Source organism: Notolepis coatsorum, assembly GCF_963971535.1.
Source record: "Notolepis coatsorum genome assembly, chromosome: 12".
In the NCBI taxonomy this organism is placed as follows: Eukaryota; Metazoa; Chordata; class Actinopteri; order Aulopiformes; family Paralepididae; genus Notolepis; species Notolepis coatsorum.
In genome coordinates this window covers 91949673-91977389 of record NC_140176.1, presented here as the reverse complement: position 1 = coordinate 91977389, position 27717 = coordinate 91949673, and the positions used below count along the sequence as shown (strand labels likewise).

The 27717-nt window shown below is 44.0% G+C and overlaps 1 protein-coding gene across 1 annotated transcript in view; it reads right to left on the bottom strand.

Moving 5' to 3' along the window:
* Positions 1-873: 873 nt before the first annotated feature.
* LOC311238275 (ras-related protein Rab-3C-like) overlaps positions 874-27717 on the bottom strand; it is a gene marked incomplete at both ends in the record, with an annotated part of 84963 nt that continues 58119 nt past the window's right edge. Inside the window, 3 exons of the mRNA XM_084326296.1 lie at positions 874-1064; positions 8539-8663; positions 21335-21453. Coding sequence (XP_084182422.1) covers positions 874-1064; positions 8539-8663; positions 21335-21453 — 435 coding nt within the window. The remainder of the gene's footprint in view (positions 1065-8538; positions 8664-21334; positions 21454-27717) is intronic.

The window sequence follows — 27717 nt, the reverse complement described above, 5'->3', positions numbered from 1 at the left end:
GTTGGTGTGTGTTGGTGTCTGTTGGTGTGTGTTGGTGTCTGTTGGTGTCTGTTGGTGTGTGTTGGTGTGTGTTGGTGTGTGTTGGTGTGTGTTGGTGTCTGTTGGTGTCTGTTGGTGTGTGTTGGTGTGTGTTGGTGTCTGTTGGTGTGTGTTGGTGTGTGTTGGTGTCTGTTGGTGTCTGTTGGTGTCTGTTGGTGTCTGTTGGTGTGTGTTGGTGTCTGTTGGTGTGTGTTGGTGTGTGTTGGTGTGTGTTGGTGTGTGTTGGTTTGTGTTGGTTTGTGTTGGTGTCTGTTGGTGTGTGTTGGTGTGTGTTGGTGTCTGTTGGTGTCTGTTGGTGTGTGTTGGTGTGTGTTGGTGTCTGTTGGTGTGTGTTGGTGTCTGTTGGTGTCTGTTGGTGTGTGTTGGTGTCTGTTGGTGTCTGTTGGTGTGTGTTGGTGTCTGTTGGTGTGTGTTGGTGTGTGTTGGTGTGTGTTGGTGTGTGTTGGTGTCTGTTGGTGTGTGTTGGTGTGTGTTGGTGTGTTTGGTGTGTGTTGGTGTCTGTTGGTGTGTGTTGGTGTCTGTTGGTGTGTGTTGGTGTGTGTTGGTGTCTGTTGGTGTGTGTTGGTGTGTGTTGGTGTCTGTTGGTGTGTGTTGGTGTGTGTTGGTGTGTGTTGGTGTCTGTTGGTGTGTGTTGGTGTGTGTTGGTGTCTGTTGGTGTGTGTTGGTGTGTGTTGGTCGGTGGTGGTGTGTGTTGGTGTCTGTTGGTGTGTGTTGGTGTCTGTTGGTGTCTGTTGGTGTCTGTTGGTCGTCGTGGTGATGTCTGGCGATGTCTGTTGGTGTGTGTTGGTGTGTGTTGGTGTGTGTTGGTGTCTGTTGGTCGGTGGTGGTCAGCCACTAACAGCCGCAGTTGGACTGTTGTAACGGGGGAGCGCTGTCGGTGATCCGAGCGCTGGGGGTTCCTGTGGTGACGGCCGGGTCCGTCTCTAAGCTGTCAGACATCTTGTCGCAGATGATGTCGACGAGCCGCTCGAAGGTCTGCTTGACGTTGACGTTGTCCTTGGCGCTGGTCTCGAAGAACTCAAAGCCTGAGAGGAGGAGAGGCGAGAGGCAGGAGGAGAGGCGAGGCGAGAGGCAGGAGGGGAGGAGAGAGGCAGGAGGGGAGGAGAGAGGCAGGAGGGGAGGAGAGGAGAGAGGCAGGAGGGGAGGAGAGGCGAGAGGCAGGAGGGGAGGAGAGAGGCAGGAGGGGAGGAGAGAGGCAGGAGGGGAGGAGAGAGGCAGGAGGGGAGGAGAGGAGAGAGGCAGGAGGGGAGGAGAGGAGAGAGGCAGGAGGGGAGGAGAGAGGCAGGAGGGGAGGAGAGAGGCAGGAGGGGAGGAGAGAGGCAGGAGGGGAGGAGAGGCGAGAGGCAGGAGGAGAGGCGAGGCGAGAGGCAGGAGGGGAGGAGAGAGGCAGGAGGGGAGGAGAGAGGCAGGAGGGGAGGAGAGAGGCAGGAGGGGAGGAGAGGAGAGAGGCAGGAGGGGAGGAGAGGCGAGAGGCAGGAGGGGAGGAGAGAGGCAGGAGGGGAGGAGAGGCGAGAGGCAGGAGGGGAGGAGAGAGGCAGGAGGGGAGGAGAGAGGCAGGAGGGGAGGAGAGAGGCAGGAGGGGAGGAGAGGAGAGAGGCAGGAGGGGAGGAGAGAGGCAGGAGGGGAGGAGAGGAGAGAGGCAGGAGGGGAGGAGAGGCGAGAGGCAGGAGGGGAGGAGAGAGGCAGGAGGGGAGGAGAGGCGAGAGGCAGGAGGGGAGGAGAGGCGAGAGGCAGGAGGGGAGGAGAGAGGCAGGAGGGGAGGAGAGAGGCAGGAGGGGAGGAGAGAGGCAGGAGGGGAGGAGAGAGGCAGGAGGGGAAGACGTGAGATTAACTGGTGGGTTTTCAAAGAGAACCTTGAGTGGAACGTGGCCTAGGGATAGTGACTGATTGAAGAGGGCAGTGAGGTGGGGGATGAGAGCAGGGAGGCAGGCCTTGGTGAGAGTGGTTGGGAGGGGGTCGAGGGAGCAGGCAGTGGCCTTGGAGGTGGTCATGATGTCTGTGATGAAGGAGGAGTCAGCGGGGGCGAAAGCAGTGAGAGGGGTAAGGGGGATGCAGTCGGTGGGGGGGAAATTATAGTGGGCGGGGGGGGGGGGGGGGGGGGTGAGGGTGGGAGAGTTGGTGATGCGAGCGGTCAGTGAGCTGTTGATTTGGGAGATTTTGTTATTGAAAGAGTGGAGAAACGAGTTGCAGAGGTCGGGGCAGGAGAGTGTGTTCTGAAGGTCCAGATTAACACTGAAAGTCTGCGTTTATTATTTTGTATAACTTATATATTGTTTATATATATAAGATATATATCTTTACGTCATCTGTTTGCCTAACAGTATTCATCATTCGCTTATTGTATATGTCCCATTCTTAACGCCGTAGGCGCCAGTGCGCGCGCCCCTCTAGACATGTTTCAGAACATGTTCAGGTATGCCTGGACAAGGGAGCGAGCGCATTGATCTGTACAGGTAAACAGGCGGAGTCCACAGGGAACTAAGATAGAGTGTGTTGTGGAGAAGACGTTCAGCAGCAGCATTAACAGGAAAACTAGCAGAGTGAGAGAGAAGACGTCTGGTGCAGTTGTACACAGACCGAGAGCAGCGTATCGTTATAGAGAGCCGTACGGCTAATTAGATACAACTATAATATTGTCGAGCCATTATTGGCACAGTATAGTGACTTGTGTAAGCGAAGTAACGTGGAGAGACTTATAGTTGAACCCAGCGACGTTCTGGATATAACTACTCATTGGAGACCGCCTGCGGGTTAGCTTTAAGTACAAACGGAGCTAACTAGCTATCATCCATGCCAACAGGCTTTTGGACTACTAGCTATTAATCCTGCCATCGGGCGCTAGGAATACAAGGACCGGTCCGTACGAGACCCCTTCTCCCAGCGACGACAGGATTATCCCACCAGTCTACAGTTTCTCTGGAGCCGGAGCTCTAGAGAGAACCACCGTCTCCAGCCACCATCTTGCTTTTCCCTGTGCCGCTTCGCTCCGTCTCACTCCATTCAGAGCTCCACCGGTCGGGTATCCGTAGTATAGGAACTATAGTTACCTCTGACTTTGTTGCACTGACATTCTATTATTAAAAGAGAACCGTGATATATAATATGTATGTTGCTATGACTATTAAAAAACTTGTATCACTGTCCCCGTGCCGTTAATAGAGTGTCCGCCATTTTGTGTACTTATACTGTCTGGCCATTAACATATTCTTTAGCAGTGGTTTAATCTAACATATCTCAATACAGTCAGGGTTGTGTAGCCCCTTAGCTACAGAGTGTGTTATTGTCCCGGGGGTTGTTGGAGGAGTTTCTGAACCGTGGAGAGGAGGGTCCGGGGGTTTCGGTTGCTGCTGTTGATGAGGTGTAATACGGTAGGAGGGGATGTACTGTTTGTAGAGGTCGGCGTGGACAGTGAGATGGGTCGTTCCAGTTTACGGCCGGTCTGCTTCATGGTGCGGAGTTCCGGGGTGTACCAGGGGGAGGAGGTGGGGAATGATACAGTGATGGTTTCAGGGGTGCCAGTGAGTCAAGGGAGTCGGTGAGAATGGAGTTAAGCATGATGGCATAGTCGTCAGGGTTAGAGGGGGCGGAGTCAGGGGGAAGGGCAGAGGATATGGACTGGGACAGAGTGAGGGGGTCAACAGATTTGATGTTACGGAAAGAAATGGTGCATTTTTTGGAGTGATGGGGTGGGGGGAGGGGAGCAGCGAAGAGGATGCAGTAGTGGTCGGAGAGTGGGAATGGGATAGGGTGTAGGTTTGATATGGGTAGGGAGGCAGAGCAGACAAGGTCAAGTGTGTGGCCTTTGTTGTGGGTGGGGAAGTTAATATGCTGGGTGAGGCTGAAACAGTCAAGGAGGGAGAGGAAGTCAGGTGTGAGGTTTGAGTTGGTCAACGTGAATGTTGAGGTCACCACTGAGTAGGAGGTGGGTGGAGAGAGAGGAAGCTATAGTCAGGAGATCGGGGTCAGGGGTGAGGCTTCAGAGGGCGGTAGAGAAGAAGTGCAGTAATGGAGTTGGGGAGGGAAAAGGCGAGGTATTCAAAGGATGACATGGGAGGGAGGTTAAGGTCCAGCTCAGTGATGGATAGGGAGTGTTTGTGAAAAACGGCAAGACCCCCCCCTCGGCCAGAGAGGCGGGGCTTGGCAATGTACTGTAACTGTAGTTTGGGGGGGTAGCTTGGTTGAGGGAGTAGAAGTCCGAGGGTTGTTGCCAGGTTTCAGTGAGACACACTTCTGCTTATGAATACAAATATTTACTGATCATAACAACTGCTGGAGACAAATACCAGATTATAGTCAGAATCAAACGCTGACAATCGATATGTAATTCCTTCGTGGAATATCGGGGGTGGGAGCGTGGAGTTTGCTGGTTTCCTCGTTGGTGGCGAGGTCGCCGAGACCGGGAGAGATGGGGTGGCCCGTGCGGGTGGCATACCCGTCACCGTGCATGGCGGTGTGAGTGGCACGCAAGCTGTTTTTCCTTGGGTCATGACATGCTTTATCAGGTGTGTCTTGGATGGGGATGTGGTGGGGATTGATGTGTGGGGTGTTTGGGGGACTGGCTGTTCCGGGGGGGGGGTTCACATGCCTTCGAGCAACACTGTACTTATTGTACTCTACGTTGCACTACTTTTATAGTCTTTTATACCTATTCTTATGTCTGCACTTTATCCATTGTTTTTATTCTGTCAACTGTATGCTAATTGTATGCCTATGTCATTTTATGCTATTTGCTGTGGGGCACTTTGGGCTGCGCTCCATGTGTGAAAGGTGCTATATAGATAGAGTTATTATTATTTATTATTATTATATTGTAAAAAATGTATGCATTGAAAATTTGAAATGTCTGCAAGTCTCGACGAGATTGAAAATGAGGGTGACCTCAATTGTCCTTTTCGAGAATAAATAAAGGTTTGAATTGTCCTTATACAGGACAAGTACAGTACAACGAAAATAAGTTTGTCATCCAAGCAACTTCACACAACAGCCCAAATCCGTGTACTTTTTTAGAAGTCTGTAATTCCCCCTCTAGCTGAGCTACGGGAGCGTAACCTTTGGGAAATAAACCCAGAGCAAACCTGCCATTTATAGATATCAAGCTGTTCCAGCTGCACAGCGGTTACTGTGCCAGCCTGTTGGTGTCAGTCAGGAAGAAGTGTTTCATTATCGCCGGTGCTTAGCGATAACACTGGGCAGCTTCTAAGTTAAGTGTTAAGGGCTGAGAACTGAGGCCTGTCTCATGTTACCCACATTAGCATTTTGTATCATAGACACTAAAGTGTCTAATCAGGGGTAGTTAGATAGTTATCTCTAAGGTACGCTCATCATATTACCATAACGACAGGTTAGTAGAGCTGGTGTGTGTGTGTGTGTGTGTGTGTGTGTGTGTGTGTGTGTGTGTGTGTGTGTGTGTGTGTGTGTGTGTGTGTGTGTGTGTGTGTGTGTGTCCTAGTCTCATAAAGCGGTGATTCAGAATGCATGTTGCCAACGAAATTTGACAGTGACTGTCTCTGGTTGCTATTGGATAGAACAGAATGGTAGCCAACACTCATGATTTGTGATTGATTGGTTAATTATGAAATGTAATCTTATTGTTTTTAACAGTGTTTTTGAGAGAGTATTCGAATACACGTTAGGAAACACCAAGTAGTATTCAAAGCATATACAATTATATTTAGGACAGCCCTACAATATACATGTTTGAATAAATTATCTGCATTTTAAACTATTAATGCTGACTTATTCCTTCAGTCCACTCAAAATTATGCTAATATTCCTTATGTTGTTTATGATATTAATTGAAAATTGGATGAGAGAGTATAACACATGGCGATATACTAAAAAGCTATTTATCATTTTTGGCTGGTCGTTTTATTGTTTTTTTTTATCTACCAGCCACCTTGGCTGGTAGGCCAAAACGTTTATTTTGTTTTCCCACTCCTCATTGAGCGACACCACAAGTTCACTTACTAGCTACAAGCGCGTAATTGAATTAAAATAAAGAGAACTATAGATCATTTTTTTGTAAAGAACATTTTTGCGGTGCTTGTACCTGTCTTATTCCTGTTAACACTTTGCCTGCCACACACGAGAATACTCGGGTTTATTTATAGGTGGTTGAAAGCCACTTACGAGATTTCTCGGAATTATTATTATTATTTTTTTTTAGCGATATGAAATCATATTGCATCACCCGAGCCTACCCGAGTATAGCCGAGCGGCACCGGCGATCATTGTGGAAAAAAGCGCCCCCTGTCGTCTCCCAGATGACATAAGTGATTTTGGAATGGACTCAATGAAAATGAATGGGTGAAAAAATCCGGTACTCCACATTTTCCAGTCCACTGATGCAGCCGGGGTTACCACAGTTCATTCTGGATCCTCTGAGACCCGCGGATCATGGAGTACTACTGTATCGCGTTGGATCCATACACGTATCGATTTTTTCGAATGGTGATCAGGAATTGGAATATACCAGTTGGATACCATCTGATGTCAGGTAAGGACTCTATGTTATCAGTGTTAGGATAATCAGAGTAAGTTTGATGAAGTTATAAGCTGTTTTGTGAAATGTCTTCTTTCGGTTTCACTGTAAAAGTCAGAGAGGAAATGAACGGGGCGATTATCCGTGCGAGGCCGTAATGTGCTTGCATGCACGTATAATATTGATCATCTAGCGTTTATTTGAAAACGATTCATAAAAAGGCAGACGAATATCAACGTTGTGGAATATTCCAGTAAAAGACGATTTTCATAGAATGCTCCAGAATGGGCTGTTTTTTATCTGAAAACGGGTGCTTTTCTAAATGCTCTGAAACGGAAACGATGCGATAAAAAAACAATCTGCCTTGACAGCACTGACTGGAAAATAGTCTTTGATAATGCGATGGGCAGATTAGACACATAGTCATAATTTAAAACATAGATTAGGCGATATTAATGTTAACATTGGCGCCGATGGTGGCATTCAGCCGGTAAAAAGGAAAACCAGGCGTGGCGCTCAGTGTTAATAATAATAATAATAATAATAATAATAATAATAATAATAATAATAATAATAATAATAATAATAATAATAATAATAATAATAATAATAATAATAATAATAATAATAATAATAATAATAATAATAATAATAATAGATTGGATTTGTAATGCACTTTTTGTTCGCTGGGATCCCAAAGTGCTACACTACAGGGTTAGAACATAGTTAAAAAAATACAAATAAAATAGTTATTAGTAAAACAAATAAAATAAAATACAGAATAAAAGTAAGATAAAAATAGAACATAGTTAATAAAAAACATAGTATAAACCGACAAATTTAAAACAACAGCGCAATAAAATTTAAATAAAAAGCTAACAGTCAAAGGCCTTTTTGAATCGGTATGTTTTCAGGCCTGTTTTAAAAGAGTCCAGGCTCTGTGGTGTCCTCAGCTGGATGGGGAGGCTGTTCCACAGGCGTGGTGCAGCCGTGCAGAAGGCTCGGTCACCCATGGTGCAGAGCCGGGTATTGGGGACCTGAAGGAGCAGGCTACCTGCGGATCTGAGGGTGCGGGTGGTGGAGTGATGAGTTCCTGAAGGTAGAGGGGTGCGTGTCCGTTTATGCAGTTATGGGTGATCGTCAGGATTTTGTAGTTGATCCGGGATAAGACGGGGAGCCAGTGTAGTGAGTGGAGGATGGGGGTTATGTGATCGTGTTTACGGACTCTCATCAGGATCCTGGCAGCGCTGTTCTGGATGTATTGCAGCTTTTGGATGCTCTTGCCAGGAATCCCGATGAAGAGTCCGTTACAGTAGTCCAGTCTTGAGGAGATAAAGGCACAGACAAGCTTCTCTGCATCTGACAGGGTTAGAGTGGGACGGAGTTTTGATATATTTTTTAGGTGATAGAATGAGGTCTTGCAGAGGTGTTTTATGTGGGTGTTGAAGGTCAGGTGGGGGTCAAATCGAACCCCCAGATTTGTGACTGAGGGGGAGAGGGGGATTACCTGGCCGTCAAAGGTGAGATGTTTACAATCATTTCCATAACATCTTAAGAAATTACTAATGTGTATGGGAATTGGGAACTGACAAAAAAGGTAACAGTAAAGGTAATGCTTAAAATGTATTTTGCAGGAACAAAAGGCGCAGTGAAATTTTTTGGGTGCACCTAAATGATGTGTTGGTGCACCTAAATGAAAAAGTTAGGTGCACTGGTGCAACCAATGTAAAAAGTTAGTCTGGAGCCCCGCTATGGGTTGGTTTAGAACCTTAATGACCAATCAGATCACCACAATATGTAATTGTTTTTAAATTATTACCTCTGTTTAAATGTTTAGCTATTTTATTCTTTTAAAAATGTATTTTAAAATGTGCTCTTAATTATTCTGATAGTCTGATGTCTTTATATTTATGAACGCACTGTGACACTTGTGAATGTAATATCTTGACGGCACTGTAAATGAGTTTAACTACTCAGTGTATTATGGAGTATAAATAAAGAAAAGATGAGTGCCTCACCCAGCTGCTCCGCCAGCTGCCTGCCGCTGTCCAGCGAGACCACCCTCTCCTCTTCCAGGTCGCGCTTGTTCCCCGCCAGGACCACCTGGGCGTTGTCCCAGGAGTACGTTTTGATCTGGGTCGACCTGGGAGCAAACACACCACAACACACTCAGACACACCTCACAGATACAGACCTGGGAGCCAACACACCACAACACACTCAGACACACCTCACAGATACATACCTGGGAGCCAACACACCACAACACACTCAGACACACCTCACAGATACAGACCTGGAAGCCAACACACCACAACACACTCAGACACACCTCACAGATACAGACCTGGGAGCCAACACACCACAACACGCTCAGACACACCTCACAGATACAGACCTGGGAGCCAACACACCACAACACACTCAGACACACCTTACAGATACAGACCTGGGAGCCAACACACCACAACACACTCAGACACACCTCACAGATACAGACCTGGGAGCCAACACACCACAACACACTCAGACACACCTCACAGATACAGACCTGGGAGCCAACACACCACAACACACTCAGACACACCTCACAGATACAGACCTGGGAGCCAACACACCACAACACACTCAGACACACCTCACAGATACAGACCTGGGAGCCAACACACCACAACACACTCAGACACACCTCACAGATACAGACCTGGGAGCCAACACACCACAACACACTCAGACACACCTCACTGATACAGACCTGGGAGCCAACACACCACAACACACTCAGACACACCTCACAGATACAGACCTGGGAGCCAACACACCACAACACACTCAGACACACCTCACAGATACAGACCTGGGAGCCAACACACCACAACACGCTCAGACACACCTCACAGATACAGACCTGGGAGCCAACACACCACAACACGCTCAGACACACCTCACAGATACAGACCTGGGAGCCAACACACCACAACACGCTCAGACAGACCTCACAGATACAGACCTGGGAGCCAACACACCACAACACGCTCAGACACACCTCACAGATACAGAGACATGGGAGCCAACACACCGACAACACCTTCAGACACACCTCACAGATACAGAGAACATGTGACAGAATGTTTTCATGGAGGGTTGCTTGCTTTGGAGGTCAGGACATGACCTGTGACCCCGTGACCCTGTGAGCACGTGGATGCCGCCGTTACCCAACCCTGAGGTTGAGAACGCTTCATCTTAGGGCGGCTAAGTGGTGCAGTGAGCAAGGCGCTCGCCACTAACGCAGGAGATGCTGGTATCGAGCCCAGCTCTCTGCGTTGCTACTGGCTTGGCTGGTCGTTCATACTAACACAATTGGCAGTGTTAGGGGTGGGAAAGCCGGTGGGTGGGGATTGGACGTTGTGTACAGCGACTCCTACAGGTCGGTTGGTGCGCTTGTACAGCAGAATCAGGAAGTATCGGGGGCAGCGTGAGCCTCCCACGCGTAACTCCTCACCACTGAGAGATTGCGCTGTTCAGGTGAAAAGATGCGACAGCTGCCTCCTTGTGTACCGGAGGGGACACGTGATGCAAGGCTTGGTCCTCACTGCAGCCAACCAGTGGGAGGCATAGTCTAGCAACGTTCGAGACAGGGGAGGGGAGAATTGAAGGGAGAATTGGCGAGGCGAAATTGGGATGGGAGAAAAATAGAAAAATTTGGAGAAAAGTGGATAAAAAAAAAAGAGAACGCTTCATCTTGGTGCAAGAAACCAGTATTTGAAGATAGAGGACAGAGAGAGGCGTATCAAGAGGGCACCTCCCATCCTGCATGTTAGGCTGAAATTAGGAACCAGAAGCACAACTAGGCTCAGTATATTCTGTCCCAGCACAGATAGTGATGGTACTGATAGAACAGATAGTGATGGTACTGATAGAACAGATAGTGATGGTACTGATAGAACAGATAGTGATGGTACTGATAGAACAGATAGAACAGATAGTGATGGTACTGATAGAACAGATAGAACAGATAGTGATGGTACTGATAGAACAGATAGTGACGGTACATTGACTTTGGATTTATAGAAACACTTTAAAAACAGCCTGTATTTGAAAGCGGCCTGTTTCGAGGCCAGATATCCCTGACCTACTCTTACTAGTTATGCTGCTGGCCAGTATGACTTACTACCGTAATTACCAACTCATTTATACATTTTATATCCTGTACATTGTATATTACTATTGCACATTACTGTTACATTTGCACTCTGGGTGGATCAATCAATCAAAATTTATTTATTCTCGAAAAGACAATTGAGGTCACCCTCATTTTCAATGTCGTCGAGACTTTACAGACATCAAATCAATGCATACATTTTTACAATATAATAATAAATATGAATAACTATCTATATAGCACTTTTCACACATGGACGGCAGTCCAGAGTGCCCCACAGCAATTAGTATAAAATTAACATAGGCATACAATCAGCACACAATTGACAGAATAAAAAACAATGAATAAATTGCAGATATAATAATAATAATAATAATAATAATAATAATAATAATAATAATAATAATAATAATAATAATAATAATAATAATAATAATAATAATAATAATAATAATAATAATAATAATAATAATAATAATAATAATAATACATTTTTTATTTGTATAGCACTTTTCAAGAATATAAGAATACGTATAAAAGACAATAAAAGTAGTGCAACGTAAACGTGCAAACATAAGAATAGGCACACCCCACACATCAATCCCTACCACATCCCTAAGACACACCACCGATAAAGCATGTCATTTTTCTTAATACACTATTTTCACTGTGCTCCTAAATTTATTTGTGTGCTCCTACTATTTATTATTATTTTTATATTTGTTTTATATATAGGAGCACATGTACTCCTTGGGGGAAAAGGTCAGCATAGAGCCCTGACCCAGAGGGATATTCTGTAAGTATATGGTATGTTATCTGTTTCAGACCTGACAACACTGTGTAGACTGACAGAGAATGGATTGCGCGAAGCAAATTGCATTCGCGGAGCCTGCGAGATATCCACTAAAGCACATTGCTCGATGAGATACCAGCGCAGACACGCCCAATATGTGTATGCTTGCGAGCAGTCCGCAGTCCGCACTCTGCGCTTTGCCCCCCTGACAGCGCTCTTGGCAGAAGAAATCACTATTGCACTTGGGACAAATATTATATTATCGATGTTATTATTTATACATGCTATATTCAGTATGTTTGTATGTGGTGATGCTCTAAACTCAATTTCGTTGGACCAACAATGACAATAAAGATTATATTCTTTTGCACTCCTCTATACATTACGAAGTAAACGAAATTCAATACAAAATGAACGGAATACTAAAGAAAATAGATCTTATGAGTTATGAACAGTATCTAACTTGTTCGAGAAATATAAAGCCGAGTGCCAACACGAAATAAGGCTATCTGACATTTCAAATGCTTGCTTCTGAGATGATACAGTAAACATTTATTTCTGATATAGGTGCTGATCATCAGTAATGCAATGTCATGATTATTATTATTCTGAAGTTATTATTATTATTATTATTATTATTATTATTAAATTAAAAATAAATTAATAATTAATTAATTAATAAGAACTCGTCTCCTTCACTATTATCTAATTATGAAATCAGATATAGGCCAGGGCTTTACAACTTTATAAAGAATATATATTAAATGGGATAGGAACTAAATCAAATGTATACCATATACAATGAAATAATATTATAATCATATTGGGCTATATTCCGTTTATATCCCATTTAATATATATTCAATCTCTTTATTAAGTTGTAAAGCCCTGGCCTATATCTGATTTCATAATTAGGTGAAGGAGAGGAGTTCTTATTAATTCATTTTTAATTTAATAATAATAATAATAATAATAATAATAATAATAATAATAATAATAATAATAATAATAATAATAATAATAATAATAATAATAATAATAATAATAACTTCAGAATAATAATAATCATGACATTGCATTTCTGCTGATCAGAACCTATATCAGAAATAAATGTTTACTGTATTGATCATCATCTCAGGACCAATCATTTGAAATGTCAGTGCTATAGCCTTATTTCTAAATCACGCGTTGCGAAGGCTATGGCACTCGGCCTTATATTTCTCGAACAAGTTAGATTCTGTTTATATACGAGCATAACCCCAAGGCCCACAACGTTATATAACGATATTTAAATAATGAGTATGATTGCATGGTATCGCTGCATGCGCTTGATTTGATATTGTCCTTCGAGATATTCGATCATATCTTCCACGGTCATGCCTCTCTGCTACAATTACTGCTGCCATGATCACCTGTTTAGAGGCTCATTTACATAGAAAGGGGAGATTTTCCGCCCATATTACCTCATTTAAATATACGCCAATTGCACGGACGCAAAGCCATATGTTACGCATGAGCAACCTAATTTCATAAATTTGAGAGCGAGATGCGCCGGCTTTGCATCGGAAAACGCGAGCAAAGCCTCTGTGGATTCCGGCCTGAATCTCATTTGGTTATAAAAGTAGGCCTGCCGTGGCGGCTGGGTGGCGCAGCGGACATTGCGCTCGTCACCAACGCAAGAGACACCGGGTTCGACTCCGGCTGTCGGCGTTGCCTCCGGCTTGGGCCAGCCGTCATACTAACTCAATTGGCAGAGTTAGCGGGTGGAAGTCGATGGGTGGTAATCTGGACGTTGTGGACAGCGACTCCTACAGGTCGGTGCACAGCAGAGACAGGAAATGGCGGGGGTAGTGTGAGCCTCCCACACGTTATACCTCGCCAATGAGAGTCCGCGCTGCAGGTGAAAAGATGTGACAGGCTGCCTCCTCGTGTATCGGAGGGGACACGCGATGCAAGGCTTCTATCCTCCCTACAACCGGCCAGTGGGGGGCATATGCAAGCAATGTTCAAGACAGGCGAGGGAAGAATTGGCACAGTGGAATTGGGATGGGAGAAAAATAGAAAAAGAGGAGAAAAAGTGGATAAAAAAATAAATAAAAAAAAGTAGGCCTGCCGCCTGTCGGACATTCACTCTCTACAGAGCGCACTCCTCATAGTTAGTCATTTCCGGTGGTATCCCATCTGCAATTTGATCATAAATAAACGCTGAACATTTGAACTTTGAACAGAGACAAAGATTTCAACAATTCCATCGCTGACTAAATCCTAATTAGCCTAATGCTTGATTATACTAATAAATAGTTTTCTACGCTTGCTTTCTTAAGCGCTGAATGCCTGAATCTGCTAGCTGGGTCACCCAGTTATACACACAATAAGCTCCAGGACAATCTTTTTTTTTGCTGAGTCAATAGTTTCAATGCGATTATGATGGATTATGTTTCTCTAGCACACAGAATATGGATCTTTTGCAACTTGCCTTATTAGGATACTGCAGTGCACAGTATGTGCTAGTTAGCCACATATGTCTACCTCAACAACATCAGACAATGCATTGACAATAATCATCGGTTCATTTCAACATACGTTAAATGCCCAGCACATACGTTGACCTATGAAAGCCCTGAGAGGCTAGTTCAGTAAACAATCACGGTCCTCTGGACCATGTAACATGCTGTCTGCTATACTAGTCAACTTCACCAGCTGATATAGATACTGTCTGCTCTCTCTCTCTCTCTCTCTCTCTCTCTCTCTCTCTCTCTCTCTCTCTCTCTCTCTCTCTCTCTCTCTCTCTCTCTCTCTCCTCTGATTGGACTCTCCTTCTCTCTCTCTCCTCTGTGTTGACTCTCTCTCTCTCTCTCTTTCTCTCCTCTGCGTTGACTCTCTCTCTCTCTCTCTCTCTCTCTCTCTCTCTCTCTCTCTCTCTCTCTCTCTCTCTCTCTCTCTCTCTCTCTCTCCTCTGCATTCTCTCTCTCTCTCTCTCTCTCTCTCTCTCTCTCTCTCCTCTGCATTCTCTCTCTCCTCTGCATTGACTCTCTCCTTCCCCCTCTCTCTCTAATAGCATGACGCCTCAAGTATCTAAGGATTCCACAGAGAATTAAATTCCTCGTGTACAGTAACCTCCAGATTAAATATGAACCCGACAGCAAAGTCTCCCAGAAGGAGTTGGGTTTGAGTGTGTTTCCCTTTTCTATGTGCTCAGAGATCATGACTTTGGAGTCCAAACAATCTGGTTAGGGAGCTAAAGGACAACCGACATCATGTACCAAACACAACATCATGTAACACAACATCATGTAACACAACATCATGTAACACAACATCATGTAACACAACACAACATCATGTAACACAACATCATGTAACACAACACAACATCATGTAACACAACACAACATCATGTAACACAACATCATGTAACACACCACAACATCATGTAACACAACATCATGTAACACAACATCATGTAACACAACATCATGTAACAAACACAACATCATGTAACAAACACAACATCATGTAACACAACATCATGTAACACAACATCATGTAACACAACACAACATCATGTAACACAACACAACATCATGTAACACAACATCATGTAACACACCACAACATCATGTAACACAACATCATGTAACACAACATCATGTAACACAACATCATGTAACAAACACAACATCATGTAACAAACACAACATCATGTAACACAACATCATGTAACACAACATCATGTAACACAACATCATGTAACAAACACAACATCATGTAACACAACACAACATCATGTAACACAACATCATGTAACAAACACAACATCATGTAACAAACACAACATCATGTAACACAACATCATGTAACACAACACAACATCATGTAACACAACATCATGTAACAAACACAACATCATGTAACAAACACAACATCATGTAACAAACACAACATCATGTAACACAACATGATGTAACACAACATCATGTAACAAACACAACATCATGTAACAAACACTACATCATGTAACACAACAGCATGTAACAAACACACCATCATGTAACAAACACAACATCATGTAACGCAACATGATGTAACACAACATCATGTAACAAACACAACATCATGTAACAAACACAACATAATGTAACACAACATCATGTAACACAACATCATGTAACAAACACAACATCATGTAACACAACACAACATCATGTAACACAACATCATGTAACACAACACAACATCATGTAACACAACATCATGTAACAAACACAACATCATGTAACACAACACAACATCATGTAACACAACATCATGTAACAAACACAACATCATGTAACACAACATCATGTAACACAACATCATGTAACACAACATCATGTAACACAACATTATGTAACAAACACAACATCATGTAACACAACATCATGTAACACAACATCATGTAACACAACATCATGTAACACAACATTATGTAACAAACACAACATCATGTAACACAACATCATGTAACACAACATCATGTAACACAACATCATGTAACACAACATCATGTAACAAACACAACATCATGTAACAAACACAACATCATGTAACACAACATCATGTAACACAAAATCATGTAACACAACATCATGTAACACAACATCATGTAACAAACACAACATCATGTAACACAACACAACATCATGTAACACAACATCATGTAACAAACACAACATCATGTAACACAACACAACATCATGTAACACAACATCATGTAACACAACATCATGTAACACAACATCATGTAACAAACACAACATCATGTAACACAACATCATGTAACACAACATCATGTAACACAACATCATGTAACACAACATCATGTAACACAACATTATGTAACAAACACAACATCATGTAACACAACATCATGTAACACAACATCATGTGACACAACATCATGTAACACAACATCATGTAACACAACATCATGTAACAAACACAACATCATGTAACAAACACAACATCATGTAACACAACATCATGTAACACAACATCATGTAACACAACATCATGTAACAAACACAACATCATGTAACACAACATCATGTAACACAACATCATGTAACACAACATCATGTAACACAACATCATGTAACACAACAGCATGTAACACAACATCATGTAACACAACATCATGTAACACAACACAACATCATGTAACACAACATCATGTAACACAACATCATGTAACACAACATCATGTAACAAACACAACATCATGTAACAAACACAACATCATGTAACACAACATCATGTAACACAACATCATGTAACACAACAGCATGTAACACAACACAACATCATGTAACACAACATCATGTAACACAACATAATGTAACAAACACAACATCATGTAACACAACATCATGTAACACAACACAACATCATGTAACACAACATCATGTAACACAACACAACATCATGTAACACAACACAACATGATGTAACACAACATCATGTAACACAACACAACATGATGTAACACAACATCATGTAACACAACACAACATCATGTAACACAACATCATGTAACACAACATCATGTAACACAACATCATGTAACACAACATAATGTAACAAACACAACATCATGTAACACAACATCATGTAACACAACACAACATCATGTAACACAACATCATGTAACACAACACAACATCATGTAACACAACACAACATGATGTACCACAACATGATGTAACACAACACAACATCATGTAACACAACACAACATCATGTAACACAACATCATGTAACACAACATCATGTAACAAACACAACATCATGTAACACAACATCATGTAACACAACATCATGTAACAAACACAACATCATGTAACACAACATCATGTAACACAACACAATATCATGTAACACAACATCATGTAACACAACATCATGTAACACAACATCATGTAACAAACACAACATCATGTAACACAACATCATGTAACACAACATCATGTAACACAACATCATGTAACACAACATCATGTAACACAACACAACATCATGTAACACAACATCATGTAACACAACATCATGTAACAAACACAACATCATGTAACACAACACAACATCATGTAACACAACAGCATGTAACAAACACAACATCATGTAACACAACACAACATCATGTAACACAACATCATGTAACACAACATCATGTAACAAAACATCATGTAACAAACACAACATCATGTAACACAACACAACACCATGTAACACAACATCATGTAACACATCATGTAACACAACATCATGTAACACAACACAACATCATGTAACACAACATCATGTAACACAACATCATGTAACACAACACAACATCATGTAACACAACATCATGTAACACAACATCATGTAACACAACATCATGTAACACAACATCATGTAACAAACACAACATCATGTAACACAACATCATGTAACACAATACAACATCATGTAACAAACACAACATCATGTAACACAACACAACATAATGTAACACAACATAATGTAACACAACATCATGTAACACAACATCATGTAACAAACACAACATCATGTAACACAACATCATGTAACACAACATCATGTAACACAACACAACATAATGTAACACAACATCATGTAACACAACATCATGTAACACAACATCATGTAACAAACACAACATCATGTAACACAACATCACGTAACACAACACAACATCATGTAACACAACACAACATCATGTAACACAACATCATGTAACACAACACCATGTAACACAACATCATGTAACACAACATCATGTAACAAACACAACATCATGTAACACAACATCATGTAACACAACATCATGTAACACAACACACCGGTTGAGAGAGTGAACAGTTTCAAGTACCTCGGAGTCCACATATCCGAGGACTTGACATGGACCACACACATTGACAGTGTTGTGAAGAAGGCACGGCAACGCCTCTACGTCCTCAGGCGCCAAGTGAGTCAGAAGATCCTCAAGAACTTCTACTCATGTACAATAGAGAGCATCCGGACTGGCAATATCACCTCCTGGTTTGGGAATAGCACCGCACAAGACCGTAGCAGACTACAGAGGGGCCCGTTCAGCCGAACGCATAATTGGAGGGGGGCTTCCCACTCTCCAGAACATTTACAACAAGCGGTGCAGGGGTAAGGCTAAGAGAATTATGAAAGACTCCAGCCACCCAAACAACCGCCTCTTTGAACTGCTGCGGTCAGGCAAGCGCTACCAGAGTCTCATGGCAAGCACAGAGAGACTCAGAAGAAGCTTCTATCCCCAGGCCATCAGGATGCTCAATGAACAATAACACTATGCAACAACCATCAAATGCACTCACAGCACACACATCCACACGCACACACTCACTTTAAACAAACAACTCACTGCAGCACCCACTTTACACACTTTAGAACACCTAAACACACTTTATATTTATTGGTAAAGAATTTGCACTACAACCCATACCTCATTACACCTTACTGTAAATTGTACCTAAATTGTACCTCATCCCATTTCTGCTTTGCACTATATAGTATATTGTATATTAGTATATTGTATAGTATATTGTATTGTAACTCAGTTACTTCTACTCTGCATTGAACATTGTACATATGTACATACTGAACACTTGTGTCCATGTACGTGAGTTCTATTTTTTACTTGCTATACTTATTTTATTTTATACATATCTATTTTTGTCTAGCACAGTCTCTGGAGCGTAACAGAAAGAAGAATTTTGTATAAAAGTATTCTGTACTTGCGGCTACGTGGTGTAGTGGGCAAGGCGCTCGCCACGAATGACGGAGACGCTGGGCTTGCCTGTTCGAGCCCAGCGCTCCAGATTGCTTTCAGTTTAGCTGGTCGTTCATACTAATACACATTGGCCGTATTAGGGGGTGGGAAACTGATGGGTGGGGATCGGGCGTTGTGCACAGCGACTCCTACAGGTCGGTTGGTGCGCCTGCGCAGTAGAATCAGGAAGTGTCGGGGGCAGCGTGAGCCTCCCACGCTTTACTCCGCGCCACTGAGAGATCGAGCTGCGCAGGTGAAAAGATGCGACTGCTGTTACCTCAAGTACCGGAGGGGACTTGTGCTATGTATGACTTAGTCCACATTGCAGCCGGCTTGTGGGAGGCAAGAAACAGCGTTCGTGACAGGGGAGGGTTGAATTGGATGATACGAAATTGGGATGGGAGAAAATATAGAAAATGGGAGAAAAAGTGGATACAAAAAAAAGTATTCTGTACTTCTGTATGACAACTAATAAATAAACTTGAAACTTGAAACACAACACAACATCATGTAACACAACACAACATCATGTAACACAACATCATGTAACACAACATCATGTAACACAACACAACATCATGTAACACAACATCATGTAACACAACATAATGTAACACAACATCAAGTAACACAACACAACATCATGTAACACAACATCATGTAACACAACATCATGTAACACAACACAACATCATGCAACACAACATCATGTAACACAACATCATGTAACACAACACAACATCATGCAACACAACATCATGTAACACAACACAACATCATGTAACACAACATCATGTAAGACAACACAACATCATGTAACACAACATCATGTAACACAACATGATGTAACACAACACAACATGATGTAACACAACATGATGTAACACAACATCATGTAACACAACACAACATCATGTAACACAACATCATGTAACACAAAACTGCAATGTATAGAGCCATAACATATTGGAATAGGATCCTGTTACATCTTACGGACGGAAAACAAGGACAGTTTCAAAAAGAAACTTAAAGGAGCCATAATCCGGAAGGAAATCAATATATGTCATGCATGAGTGTAGCTGCAGCCATGTTATCCAAACTTCTTCTGTTTACTTTGTGTTTTTTAAAGGTATGGTGAAATGGATTCACCTATGACCTTTTGTTTTATTTTCTATTGATTATTTATTGTGATATATGACTGATTTACACTGAATGTTTCATATTTGTATGTGTATATCTGTGAGGACCCCAGGAAGAATAGTCAACACAACACGTTGATGATGACTAATGGGGATCCTTTTATTTAATTTTTTTTATCCTCTCTTTCTCAGATTTTTTTTCTCTTTTTCTCCCCATCCCAATTTAGTCGTTATGCCAATTCCCCCCTCCCCTACCTGGTCGCTGTGCGCATGTTCCCCCTACTGGTCGGTACAAGGGAACCCTGAAGTCTACCGCATGCTTCCTCTGACACATGCAGAGACAGCCAGTGGCTCTCTTTTCACCTGGCAGCGAGGACTGTAACGCGTGGGAGGTCACGCTGCCTTCACCACTTCCTGCCTTTCGCTGAGCAGGCGCCCAGACCTGACCTGTAGGCGTCACTGTCCACAACGCCAGATTACCACCCACGACTTCCCTCCCGCTAACTCAGCCAAACGAGTTAGTATGACGGTCGGCCCAAGCCGCAGGCAATGCTGACTCCGGGAGTCGAGACAGCAGCCTCTTGCATTGGTGACGAGCGCAATCTCCGCTACGCCACCCGACCGCCCGGGGACTAATGGGGATCCTAATAAACATAAACATGCAGGTTACAGGTTCCACGGTAGAACAGACGGTGTGTGAATGTGTGAGTGAATGGGTCAAATGTGAGGAACAAAATTGTAAAATGCTTTGGATAAAAACATTTACAGGGTAGCGCAGACAAAACAAAGGAGGTAAACAAACTCACAAAGGGGAAACAATGGGCTGTTTATGAGAAACAACCGTTGAAATGAAAGAGATTAAAAAGAGGCAGCTCACCAGTCCTGCACAGCTCCGAACGACTCCTCGTTGGTGATGTCGTACATGAGGATGAAACCCATGGCACCTCTGTAGTACGCTGTGGTGATGGTGCGGTAGCGCTCCTGGCCCGCCGTGTCCTGTACACAGAGACAAACCACTGAGGCTGACGGGTCCTGTACACAGAGACAAACCACTGAGGCTGACGTGGTCCTGTACACAGAGACAAACCACTGAGGCTGACGGGTCCTGTACACAGAGACAAACCACTGAGGCTGACGTGGTCCTGTACACAGAGACAAACCACTGAGGCTGACGTGGTCCTGTACACAGAGACAAACCACTGAGGCTGACGGGGTCCTGTACACAGAGACAAACCACTGAGGCTGACGTGGTCCTGTACACAGAGACAAACCACTGAGGCTGACGTGGTCCTGTACACAGAGACAAACCACTGAGGCTGACGTGGTCCTGTACACAGAGACAAACCACTGAGGCTGACGTGGTCCTGTACACAGAGACAAACCACTGAGGCTGACGTGGTCCTGTACACAGAGACAAACCACTGAGGCTGACGTGGTCCTGTACACAGAGACAAACCACTGAGGCTGACGGGTCCTGCACACAGAGACAAACCACTGAGGCTGACGTGGTCCTGTACACAGAGACAAACCACTGAGGCTGACGTGGTCCTGTACACAGAGACAAACCACTGAGGCTGATGGGTCCTGTACACAGAGACAAACCACTGAGGCTGATGGGTCCTGTACACAGAGACAAACCACTGAGGCTGATGGGTCCTGTACACAGAGACAAACCACTGAGGCTGACGTGGTCCTGTACACAGAGACAAACCACTGAGGCTGACGTGGTCCTGTACACAGAGACAAACCACTGAGGCTGATGGGTCCTGTACACAGAGACAAACCACTGAGGCTGACGTGGTCCTGTACACAGAGACAAACCACTGAGGCTGACGTGGTCCTGTACACACCCCGCACCCCCTCCTAATAGACAGTCTCCTCCCCACCGTATGTATATTTTTCTCCCGCCCACCCACCCACCCCCTCCTAATAGACAGTCTCCTCCCCACCGTATGTATATTTTTCTCCCGCCCACCCACCCACCCCCTCCTAATAGACAGTCTCCTCCCCACCGTATGTATATTTTTCTCCCGCCCACCCACCCCCTCCTAATGTACAGTCTCCTCCCCATCATTTTTTTTTATCCACTTTTTCTCCCATTTTCTATATTTTTCTCCAATCCCAATTTCGTATCATCCAATTCAACCCTCCCCTGTCACGAACGCTGTTTCTTGCCTCCCACAAGCCGGCTGCAATGTGGACTAAGTCATACATAGCACAAGTCCCCTCCGGTACTTGAGGTAACAGCAGTCGCATCTTTTCACCTGCGCAGCTCGATCTCTCAGTGGCGAGGAGTAAAGCGTGGGAGGCTCACGCTGCCCCCGACACTTCCTGATTCTACTGCGCAGGCGCACCAACCGACATGTAGGAGTCGCTGTCCACAACGCCCGATCCCCACCCATCAGTTTCCCACCCCCTAATACGGCCAATGTGTATTAGTATGAACGACCAGCTAAACTGAAAGCAATGTGGAGCGCTGGGCTCGAACAAGCAAGCCCAGCGTCTCCGTCATTCGTGGCGAGCGTCTTGCCCACTACGCCACGTAGCCGCCCTAGTCTCCTCCCCATCATATACATATGTTCTGTTAGGATATCTGGGTAACAGTACTGTATATTAGCATATCGGATATGTCACAAATGTAACAGTACTATATACCTGTATGTCATGTATGTCTTTATGTCATAAATGTCATGATGTCATGTATGTTGTGTATGTCATAAATGTCACTTGAAAATGGGGGACTCTGATGTAAACAAGACAAACGTCTTTCTCTGGTCTGCATCCCCTTAACAATTGTGTGTATTGAGCCGTACTGTATTGTACCCATTCTGCAATCTGTTAAATAAAGCTTTCATTCATCCATCAGACCAACAGGTTTTAATCAGACAGACACACAGACAGACAGACAGACAGACAGACAGACAGACATGTTTTAGACAGACAGACAGACAGACAGACAGACAGACAGACAGACAGACAGACAGACAGACAGACAGACAGACAGACAGACAGACAGACAGACAGACAGACAGACAGACAGACAGACAGACAGGTTTTAATTATATTATAATCAGACAGACAGGCAGACATGTTTTAGACAGACAGACAGACAGGCTTTAATCAGACAGACATGCAGACAGGTTGTAATCAGACAGACAGGCTTTAATCAGACAGACATGCAGACAGGTTGTAATCAGACAGACATGCTTTAATCAGACAGACAGGCAGACAGGTTTTAATCAGACAGACAGGCAGACATGTTTTAATCAGACATACAGGCAGACAGGCTTTAATCAGACAGACAGGCAGACAGGCATTAATCAGACAGACAGGCAGACAGGTTTTAATCAGACAGACAGGCAGACAGGCATTAATCAGACATACAGGCAGACAGGCTTTAATCAGACAGACAGGCAGACAGGTTTTAATGAGACAGACAGACAGACAGACAGACAGACAGACAGACAGACAGACAGACAGACAGACAGACAGACAGACAGACAGACAGACAGACAGACAGACAGACAGACAGGAAGACAGGGTTTAATCCGACAGACAGGCATACAGGTTTTAATCAGACAGACAGACAGACAGACAGACATACAGACAGACAGACAGACAGACAGACAGACAGACAGACAGACAGACAGACAGACAGACAGACAGACAGACAGACAGACAGACAGACAGACAGACAGACAGACAGACAGACAGACAGACAGACAGACAGGTGCAGTAACAGGGTCCTACACATGTTAATATTAAAGCACCACAGACCACGTTCAACTGAAGTTAAAGATCCACTCCGGATGTATTTGAAACCAGATGTCTTTGAAACGCCAAGCTGTCAGTCGAATAGAAGCGACTCAACCAGGAGGGGAAATGTGGAACTGGCATAGCAAACCAGGGGGGACCTGGCATAGCAAACCAGGGGGGACCTGGCATAGCAAACCAGGGGGGACCTGGCATAGCAAACCAGGGGGGAACTGGCATAGCAAACCAGGGGGGACCTGGCATAGCAAACCAGGGGGGACCTGGCATAACAAACCAGGGGGGACCTGGCATAGTTACTACTAACCCTAACCCTTAAATAAGGCCCGTTCACCAGCTCTACACAATGACAACACACAGCATCTACGGCTCCAAGTCAGGCTACATGTTCTGATCTCACTGCAGGCCCGCTCAGCTACATGTTCTGATCTCACTGCAGGCCCGCTCAGCTACATGTTCTGATCTCACTGCAGGCCCGCTCAGCTCACACGTTGCTAAATCACAGAGCACCACCCAGTGATAATAAGCACCTCTCTAAAAGCAGCAGAGAATAGAACACAGAGAGGGGAACCAGCCACTTCCTGTGTGCATCATCAAGACAGAGGAGGGGGCGGGGGGGGGGGATAACACAAACACACATTACACCCGCTGAGGGCTCCTGTGCTTCTGTTGCCATGGCAACTGGGCATCCATGTGTGTGTGTGTGTGTGTGTGTGTGTCTGTGTGTGTGTGTGTGTGTGTGTGTGTGTGTGTGTGTGTGTGTGTGTGTGTGTGTGTGTGTGTGTGTGTGTGTGTGTGTGTGTGTAGGAAGTAGCGTTCAGCGCCCTTCCGAGGGGAGAGGAGAGAGAGTTGTGAAGGAAATACCTGATGAGAGGAGGAGGAACGCGACTGTCTGAAGCGAGAACACAGAACGCCGCCAGGCAGTTCGCACATGGCTCGGTTAGCTAGTGGTTTGAAGATAAAGCGGAAGCAGTGGATGAAAATTATCTCACAGCTGTTACGATAAGACAAACTCTCTCACAGCTGTTACGGGACAAGCTCTCTCTCTCTCACAGCGCTGTTACGATAAAACAAGCTCTCTCACAGCGCTGTTACGATAAGACAAGCTCTCTCACACAGCTGTTACGATAAGACAAGCTCTCTCACACAGCTGTTACGATAAGACAAGCTCTCTCTCACAGTGCTCTTACGATAAAACAAGCTCTCTCACAGCGCTGTTACGATAAGACAAGCTCTCTCACACAGCTGTTACGATAAGACAAGCTCTCTCTCACAGCTGTTACTATAAAACAAGCTCCTCTCACAGCTGTTACGATAAGACAAGCTCCTCTCACAGCTGTTACGATAAAAGAAGCTCTCTCTCACAGCTGTTACGATAAGACAAGCTCTCTCTCACAGCTGTTACGATAAAACAAGCTCTCTCTCACAGCTGTTACGATAAAACAAGAAATGTAACGTCAGAAATGTAACGTCTACACACACACTGTAACGTCTACACACACAGAGCTGTAACGTCTACACACACACTGTAACGTCTACACACACACTGTAACGTCTACACACACACAGAGCTGTAACGTCTACACACAGAGATGTAACGTCTACACACACACTGTAACGTCTACACACACACTGTAACGCTCCTACCCACCTCTCCTCAGCCAGTCGCGCTGCAGCGCGACAGCATCACACCCCAAATGAATCTCGCTCAGAAAAATAAAAACGTGTTAACAGGTGAGGGAAATCTCTCTTACCTAGGCTTTCTCCACTGGTATTTAACCCTGGTTGACACAGTGAATGACAGCTGGTAATTGACAGTCGCACGGCACGAGACCACTATACAAAAACTGCAAAAAGTAAAATAAATTAAAAAACACGCTATACTGTCACTGTGGCATCCTCTCAGTGAAGAGAGCACTGTAAACATGCTGCGCTATTTGAAGAGGGTGAACACAGCAGAAGAAGATGGAGAACAGACCCAAACTGACCAACAGGGAACTGCATCCAGCAATACTACCCCAGGGCCTGAGTCTAAGGTGAGGACCAGGGGAGGAAATTAGGCCACTTTACTCGCCAAATGCGAGTATTTTTTACGTTTGGCGAGTGATTCATGAAGACCACTCGCCAGTCTGGCGAGTTGACAGTGCCACGAGAGCACTGCACAAGACCCGCGGACATATATAATGTTTAATAAAAGTTCCCGCAGTACTGGCCAACCCGCGGACATATATAATGTTTAATAAAAGTTCCCGCAGTACTGGCCAACCCGCGGACATATATAATGTTTAATAAAAGTTCCTGCAGTACTGGCCAACCCGCGGAAATATAGAATGTTTAATAAAAGTCCCGTGGTACTGGCCATCAGTCAAGGAAGCATTCGCAAACAGATAACGTTAAACACAGAAGATGGAAAACAGACAGACTGAGCAACGGGGAACTGCATCCAACCCTAGTACAACTCTCGAGTCCAAGGCAAGGACACATTTAAATTACAGAGGTGTATGTTAGTCTATTGCGCACCGGACTACGACGTAAAGTTAGACATTTTATTTCATGCTCAAAAGCCCCTGGCTTGCACATCGCAGTCACGAAAGGGGCTAGCTCAACCAGTGCACAACAGCAGACCAACCCAACTGACGTTACCACAACACTTGACGGTACTTCACGGTACTTCACAGCACTGTCGTAAGGCCACCGTGCCGTCTTAAAGGCACAGTGAACACTCGGATGCATACACAACATTGACGTGGCTTGACAACCGAGGTTCAAAGTTAACTTGATTGACTGATTGAAAACTTTATTAACAGATTTCAGAATGGGTACAATACAGTACGGCTCAATACACACAATTGTTAAGGGGATGCAGACCAGAGAAAGACTTTCGTCTTGTTTACATCAGGGTCCCCCATTTTCAATTCATCATAACATATGACATACACGACATACAGATAGACAGTACTGCTACATCTATACATTTCACATCTATCTATCTATACACTTCACAACATACTTCGGTTTTTTTCTTTCACTGCCCAACCCAGTCCAACCCAGCATCTTTCACTGCCCAGTTCAGCCCAACGCAGTCCAGAATAGATCCCTCTTTCATGTTAATATGTGTTATGCTAATATTGTGAAGAGTAGAGACTGTTATTAATGTTTTATGCTAATAAATATTTTAAAGAGTAGAGACACGGTGTGATTATTACTATGATTGAAAATCTATTTAGACGAAGACATACAAAGAAGTAATTATCACAATTAGCGATTTTTTTTGGCTGGTAAAAAATCAGTTTGTCTGGTAAAAAAAATCAGATACTCGCCAGTTGGCTGGTAAGCCAAAAAGTTAGTTTCCTCCCCTGGTGAGGACACATTTAAATCACAGAAGTGTAATGTTAGTCTATTGGAACTGTATAGAGTTATCGACGTGTTCTAGTTATAGCTGCTTATTATAGCTAATGTTACTGACTAACGTATCAGACTGCCACTGAT